Source organism: Serinus canaria, chromosome 5 (genome assembly GCF_022539315.1).
Source record: "Serinus canaria isolate serCan28SL12 chromosome 5, serCan2020, whole genome shotgun sequence".
NCBI classification, from domain to species: Eukaryota; Metazoa; Chordata; class Aves; order Passeriformes; family Fringillidae; genus Serinus; species Serinus canaria.
Window position 1 is genome coordinate 13852203 of NC_066319.1, and position 7797 is coordinate 13859999.

At 45.3% G+C, this 7797-nt stretch overlaps 1 protein-coding gene across 1 annotated transcript; it reads left to right on the forward strand.

The window, feature by feature from the left end:
- The first annotated feature begins 380 nt into the window (after positions 1-380).
- MYOD1 (myogenic differentiation 1) lies at positions 381-3878 on the forward strand. The gene is made up of 3 exons (XM_009102227.4): positions 381-1085; positions 2565-2643; positions 3204-3878. Exons 1-3 carry the CDS (start codon positions 531-533, stop codon positions 3452-3454), a joined length of 885 nt encoding a protein of 294 aa, XP_009100475.1. The 5' UTR covers positions 381-530; the 3' UTR covers positions 3455-3878.
- Positions 3879-7797: the final 3919 nt, after the last annotated feature.

The following is a 7797-nucleotide window of genomic DNA, read 5'->3' on the forward strand; positions in this document are numbered from 1 at the left end:
GCTTATTCCCTGTGAGGAAGACGCACACACCGGTGTGTGCGGGGACAGTGGGGCGCGCCGCTGTCCCCCGGGCGAGCGGCCGGCGGCACCTTCGGGCGTCGGGGCGGCTGCTCTCCCTGGCGCGGCGGCAGGGCGGGCTGCTGAGAAAGGAGAAAAACAAACGGGGGAAATGTAGCCCTGCGCGCATCCGAGCGCCCGGGCTGCCGCTGTCCCTGCCCCAGCGGGACACCGCACCCCCCCCGCGGCCCCGGCCCCCGACCCGCCCGGCCGCGCCCCCCGACCCGCCCCGTCCCGACCCGCCGCGCCGGGGGGCTCAGCCATAAATACGGCCCCGAGTGGCGCTCCCGGACCGGCGCGGCTGCGGAGGGGGTCGGGGCAGCAGCCAGCGCTGGTGGCCTCGCCTGGGAGAGGTTGCGAGAGTCTCGGCTCTGCGCACCCGCCCGGCCGCAGAGCAGCCCGGTCGAAGGCCCCTCGGTTCCGAGCCCCTCGCTGTCCCCTCTGGCCTAGCCGCTGTCCCCTCTGCCGCCCCCATGGACTTACTTGGCCCCATGGAGATGACGGAGGGCTCCCTCTGCTCCTTCACAGCGGCCGATGACTTCTACGATGACCCGTGCTTCAACACGTCGGACATGCACTTCTTCGAGGACCTGGACCCCCGGCTGGTGCACGTCGGGGGTCTCCTGAAGCCCGAGGAGCACCCGCACCACCACGGGCACCACCACGGGCATGAGGAGGAGCACGTCCGGGCGCCCAGCGGGCACCACCAGGCCGGCCGCTGCCTGCTGTGGGCCTGCAAGGCGTGCAAGAGGAAGACCACCAACGCCGACCGCCGTAAGGCCGCCACCATGAGGGAGCGCCGGCGGCTCAGCAAGGTCAACGAGGCCTTCGAGACCCTCAAGCGCTGCACCTCCACCAACCCCAACCAGCGCCTGCCCAAGGTGGAGATCCTGCGCAACGCCATCCGCTACATCGAGAGCCTGCAGGCCCTGCTGCGGGAGCAGGAGGACGCTTATTACCCGGTGCTGGAGCACTACAGCGGGGAATCGGACGCCTCCAGCCCCCGCTCCAACTGCTCCGATGGCATGGTGAGTGCCCCAGGGAGGACTCCCTGCCACCAAGGTGCCCTGGACGCTGTTGGTCCAAACCCAAGCAGGGCGAGTCACCTCCTCCTGCCCTTCCTATAGCAGCTACCTTCTGTACCTCCCCTGGCAGAAGACAAAATCCTTTCTCATGCCTTGAGCCCCGGCAGCGAAGGGAGGTGGGGTCCCCACATGGCAGGATCTTTGGGAAAGAAGAACAATCTCTTACACACTTTGTTCCCTGGGATAGGAAGTTAGGCAGGTTCCCCGTGTCCTGGAGGAGTCAGGGCAAAGCTGGGGGAGAACTTTGGGAAGCTACCTGGAATGTGCACTTGGGGGCATTGCCTGTGATCCCCCATAGCTCCTGAGGCATCTCTGTTTCCATCTTCTGCTGTATCATTACCTTTGAATCCTCTAAGGACAGCAGAGAGCAAGGGCCCTCTCGGACATGGTAGTTATACGGGAATTGGTAAGAGTCTGGGTTTTGTTTTCTGCCATTCATCATAACAACAGGAGGAGTGTCTAAGCAACAAGCATTGTTTTTCTTGACCCTTAACAAAAAGATTCTCCATTTCTTTTCTCACTCACTTCATCCCCTCCATAGATATTTACAAGCAATAGGAAGGAGAATCCAGGCTTTCAGTCCTATTTGTACAGTGTGGGCATGGGAGAAGAAGGGTGGGTGCCAGAGACGGTGTCTCATCCCCACGTCTTTTGGCTGGGGTTGTAGGTTCAGACTCTGGTCTGGCTCTGGGCTGGTGGGATGTGGTGACCAGAGTCCAGGACAGCTCTCTGGAGAGGCCATGAACTGCCCTTGCAGACCAGAGATTGCTTGTTGTGCTCTGGTGCAGATAGTCGTTACTGAGTTGAGTATCTGCGATTATGAGATACTTAACGGATTGGAAAGATTTACACAAGTGATTCCTCTTCAAGATACAGCCTCTTCTAATACAGGAATTTCATTGTGGATTAAACTATTGGAAACAAAAATATTAGTCAATGTTCTAGAGCATTTTCTATACAAAAAGGAAACAGGAAGAGAAACTGAAGGAAATACAAAGGGACAAGGTAGACAGAAGCTTTTAAAGAGGAATTCATGTTTAGAAAAATCTTCAAAAACTAAATTAAAAAGACATAATTCGCCTTTCACACAGGTCTCAGGACACTCAGGTCTCCCTGTTGTAAACTAAAGATACATGAAGGGCTGTATCTGATCAGAATGCTGGAAAGTACCACCTCATCCGTAAAGGTGCAGCATTCAATGTAAGAGTGGTAACTTTCCTGTGGAACAGCTGTGCCACATAAAATATTCTGGGGTGGACCCTCTTCTAGCCATGTTTTTCCTTACTCAAAGAATCTACTACTTGATGGCATTTCAGACAGGACTGGAATGATGGCAACAGACCAGAGCCTGAAATATGAAATTAGATGGTTCCTGGGATTTGGGTAAGAGTCTGACCTCACTCAGATTTCTCTCCTTCCCAGATGGAGTACAGCGGGCCTCCTTGCAACTCTCGCAGAAGGAACAGCTATGACAGCAGCTACTACACAGAGTCCCCAAATGGTGAGTACATGCCCTAACAGCAGTGTGAAACACAGAGGCAGGCAGTGCAGCAGCTTTCCTGTGCCTGCTCCGTGTCAAGCTGGGCTGAGAGAGGAACCTGCCTTTCCAGCCAGCAAGCTGTTGTTGCTGGTAGAGGCACTGGATTTCCTCTAGGTGTATTTGCAAATATGGGGATGTGTTATAGCTGTATTTCCCATTTTGCAAATCTAACAGTTGGATAGAAGCATGTTATTGTCTGCAACTAATTTCAGCATTTAACCATATTTACATTAAGACTTCTTACTCTGTCATTGATCCAAAATGGAGTAATTTATGATTGCTTTCAAATCTGCTCTTCCCTTTCTATGGACTCAGTGAAGCCTTAGATCCTCCCTGTCCTCAGAGCAGTACACTGTGGTTAGACCTCTCTTCCATTTTGAAATTACAATCTGTTTTCTGGTAGTTGGTGTCCCTCACCAATATTCATTTCCTCTTAAGTCTTCACATGCCCACAAATGTGCAGTGCCTACGGATGTTAATTACCCACTGGATAATCTGAGCACCTTTTTATCTGTTTTTAGATCCAAAGCATGGGAAGAGTTCTGTTGTTTCCAGTCTCGATTGCCTCTCAAGCATTGTAGAGAGGATTTCCACAGATAATTCCACATGCCCCATACTGCCTCCGGTGGAAACTGTTGCTGAGGGGAGTCCCTGTTCCCCTCCAGAAGGAGTGAATCTGAGTGATGGTGGAGCTCAAATTCCTTCTCCCACCAACTGCACCCCACTCCCCCAGGATAACAACAGCAGCAACCCCATCTACCAAGTGCTATAAGGACCCCTCCAGCTGGACTGCACCAAAACCAATTTGCTCCGTTTGGCCTCACTCAAGACCTGCCTTCTAAGGTTGAAAAGACTTCTTGAGACTTGTTCCAATTTCAAAATATCACTGAAAATTCCTTCAACTATCTAACTTTGCAAACCTGTATCACTTCAAAGTACACATAGTTATTTATTGGTTGTTAACCTAAAGTTATTTAATACATCTAGAGATGAAATTGTATACCATGAAATGGCCAATGTTTAATCTCGGCTGTGGGGAATAGGAAGCTGGCTCTTGAATGTGGAGGAAAATAGAAATCTACAGCTAGTGGCATGATAGATCCTTCCTATTACTCCTGTTCTGGCCAAAATAAGGTTGTGGACCATTTTTTATAAACCTTTTGTATAATTGTAAATAAGAGTTGCTTTCAAAAAAAAAAAAAAAAAAAAAAAAAAGAAAAGAAAAAAAAAGGAAAAAAGACCAAAAATAAATAAAAGGAAAAAAATCAAAAACTTAAAAAGGGGAAAAATTTAAAAATATTTAATATTGCTTGGTTTGTTGTGTCAGACTTTAACTTTATATATTTATACGATGTGGTTGCCAAGAATGTTTTCAACAGTATTCTAAATAAAGACCCTTATTTATAAAATCTATGGTGTTATCTTGACTTTCGTTAGGGCTTCTAGAATTACTAGTGCATTTAGGAGTGGTATTAGATCTCTGCCTTGGCAGGAAGAAGATACAGGCACTGATTCAGTAAAGAAATCAAGAACATGCTTCAGTTGCACTACTTTGCAAAAATATACTGCTATCAAGGGGTCTCCTTTCTTCATATTCTGTTGTGGTCACTGCTAAACCTAGACCTGAGCATCACAGGTCATTATTAGAAGGATCAATAAAAAAGCACATTTCTCCTCCTGCCCCCAAAATTTACAATTAGATTGTAGGACTTGATCTTAAAAAGATGTCTTGAAACTAAGAAACGCAAAAAATGAGACTCTCCAAATTCCAGTGGTAGGTACTGAAACCATACAAAACTCACAAGGACAGGTACCGCAAGTGGGGCAAGTGTTGTCCTATTTTGGGGCAAGTGTTCACATTTTTCATTCAGGTTCTATTTTTCAGGTGTTTGTATCAAGTTTATGTATTCTCAGGTATTAGAAACTAATTGCAAATGAGTTTTTGTCATAAAGTTCAAGTCACAGATCACAGTTTTCCTCAAGTTCAAGTTGGAATGTAGGCCAAAGATAGGCAGTTTTAATTTGGATTTGAACTTTATGCATCTCTGGCAGCACTGCTCCAGGGATTTGCTTCTTGTTTAGAGCCTTCCTAAAAATAACCAGTGGGCTCTGTTTCATTCAGTATCCATGTGTAACCTTGAAAGCTGGCTGTGCAACTGAAAAATGTTTAGCCCTGAGCTGGTTGTCATTGGAAAGTAACGATCAGGGCATTTCTGTGCATCTGGGCAAGAATAACCAGCAACTACAACCTGTTTCTTATCACATCCCTATGATTTATGGATTGTGTAGAAACATCACAGTAAAATAAAAACAAAAAGCACACTGAAAACCAATCTAGGTATCGTCATCATCCCTAAATACTTTGATGACAGACTAGTCATTGTGTTCTCCATTAGGTGACTATTATGGAGTTTGTGCAGCTCTTACCTTAAGCAGGAAAAGGAAAGAGGGAACAGCTAATTCCAGGGAATGTCTCCCACTCCTTTAATCATGTATGGCCTTGAAGATCAATGTTCAGTAGAGAGGAGCAAGCTGCCATGTGTTGAGCAGAGCAATGCAGTTGCTTCTCCTTCTTCCTGGAGCAGTCATGCTCCAAGCTTGGTGATTTTTCTGAAGCCAGAGGGGCAGGGATGGTAGCAGCCATGGGTATTCATTCCTCATCCATGAGCTGGGATCATGGTGGATGAGAAATCAGTGCCAAGGCATGGGACCATTCTGTGGAGCAGCCCAGGCTCCCACAGATCAGAGGAGACTCTGAGGCAGGACTGGCCACTCATCATCTTCATCAAAGTCCAACTTTGTAAAGGTCTCCCACTGACTCCCTGTAGGCAGAAAACACTCCAGCCCATAAACATTGAGCTTACCCCTTTCATTTTTCCATTAAAAATAAAAGTCAAACTAATTTGAGAATGTGCTAATTCATACTATCATGACTCAGGAGGGTCTTAACTAAGGTTGGAAAAACAGCCCAGGTTCGTTGGAAGCCTGTATCCCTTACAAAAGCTAAGGAGAGACAGTTGCGTCACAAATCAGGACCTCACACATCATCAATATCATTTTCATTGCCTTCAGCAATGAAATCAGGCCCGCAACGCTAAAGATTCAAAAAAATGCTTTTGTGAAATACTAAAGATCTTTTAATCCCCATAATTTGAGGCTGGTAAAAGTATCCATTTTACTGCCAATAAATGGTGACCAAAGGCATTTTGGCAGCTCAGGAATGACAGAGGCTCTGGCCATGCTGGCAGCACACAGTTCATGCCTGCCTTACTTGTACCCCACTTCTGAGGGACACAATGGGGGGTACCTGGCTGTAGGGCTGGCATGGCAGAGTGGGCACAGGGCACTTGTGCTCAACAATGTACAAGCAGTTCCATGTGAAGTCATGTATATTGCATTTCACTGATTTATTTTAGCCACCCGAGTTTCCACATACTGATGTTAATGTTACAACAGAGAACAGGCATTTAGCACATCCCAAAATAGATGGATGGATGATGAGGAAAAAATATTCATAGGTTTCCTATGCAGAGCCCATCTTTCTCCCATTGATGTCAGTGAGAAAAGTTCACTGGAGTAAGGCCAAAGGGCGTCAGCACTGATAAATACATGTTTAGGTTACAAATATATTTATATTTATCTAATATACTTAGATAAGGAAAATTGTTCCCTTGTGCCATCTCTTCCTGTTTATTTCTAAGGTAATAAATATATTTAAAACAAAGCCCTGTGCCTGAAGAGGACAGCATGTAACTGATAGAAATATATCCCAGTCTATGAGTAAATATTTTGAGGCTAGTAGTATTTGGATTCAGAGCTTTAGTTCTGACACAGCCAAGGAGTATATGCAAGGCTGATCCAACATACACAAACTTTGGTTCTTAAATTGGACTCCCGAAGATGAATTTAGGCATTTAGGGTTGATCCTACAAGACAAAATGCAGTTTGCCTTGGTCTACAGAAACACTCCAGCATGGGCTCTTAACACACAGTGATAGTTTGAAAGTTTATGCCACATAAACTTTCCAGTTCAATATGATGTTTCCTACGGAACACTGCCTCCAGAGGTAAAGTCATACAGATACAAACAAATAAAGGAAAGTAGCTGTCTTCAAACATAACAATAAGTGCACATTTTAGGAATGTTTGATTTGATTTGGTAGCTTAAGAAAGCACTACATGACAAACCCAGTATTACTGGTTTATCTCACTGGAAAAAGTGAAGAGGAATGCATTTATACCTCACTTACATGTAATAAATGCTCCAATTTTACATTTCATCAGATCATTTGCCAGTATGAGAATGAAGAGGATCTTTTTCCTGCTTTCAATATTCCACAACAAAGTGCAATAAAATTGCAAATAACAATGTTAAACACCATTTCCTGCATTATCATAGCAATACTGCCACAGAAGTATTTCACATACTGAACATCCAATTTTAGGTAAAAGATATATGAACTATTCTTGGTATATGTTTTCCCTTTAAAAAGATTTTATTATCTGTATCCAAATATATTAAAGAAATATTAAATTGGCAGTTGCTTCACACCAGATGCTGCTCTTCTAAAACGACTTGTCATTTTCAACTCAATATAAAGACCTTAAAAAAACCCCATGAAAGTGGACAGAAAAGCAGTTTTCATTTTACATCTTACATTTTACAGAGATATTTGAAATGTTTAAAGTGTGCAAAGGGCCAAAACTGCAATCTTCAGAAGAACTACATACAAAACAGACAAGGAAACCTTGGTACCTCATACCGCATGAATTGTAATGAATTAATTAATTAATATTTCATTTTTGTTTAAAAATTTCCTTGAAATCAGTAGGAATAATTCCAGCTTCAGTAGGAATATTTTCAGGCTACTGCACATAATACTGTCTGGGATAGTGCTCACGTAGCAGTGCAAAGCCAGGACAAACTCCCTGCTGTGACCCTTTGCTCGTGCTCTGGTCACTGACCCATTTCTGTCACAACGCTTTCAGATGTGCCGATCCCCCTGAGCACAACCCTCTGAACAAGCTGCCAGGCTTTATTGCTCACCTGATCTTGAAAGTACCATCCAGAAACTGCCCCCATAATAGTGCTGAAAGCCTACAACAGTTCCTAAA

Coding starts and splice junctions, on each gene's coding strand:
- MYOD1 (XM_009102227.4), top strand. CDS start 531: ATGGACTTACTTGGCCCCATGGAGATGACGGAGGGCTCCCTCTGCTCC. Junction 1,086..2,564: donor CCAACTGCTCCGATGGCATG/GTGAGTGCCCCA, acceptor TCTCCTTCCCAG/ATGGAGTACAGCGGGCCTCC. Junction 2,644..3,203: donor CTACACAGAGTCCCCAAATG/GTGAGTACATGC, acceptor ATCTGTTTTTAG/ATCCAAAGCATGGGAAGAGT.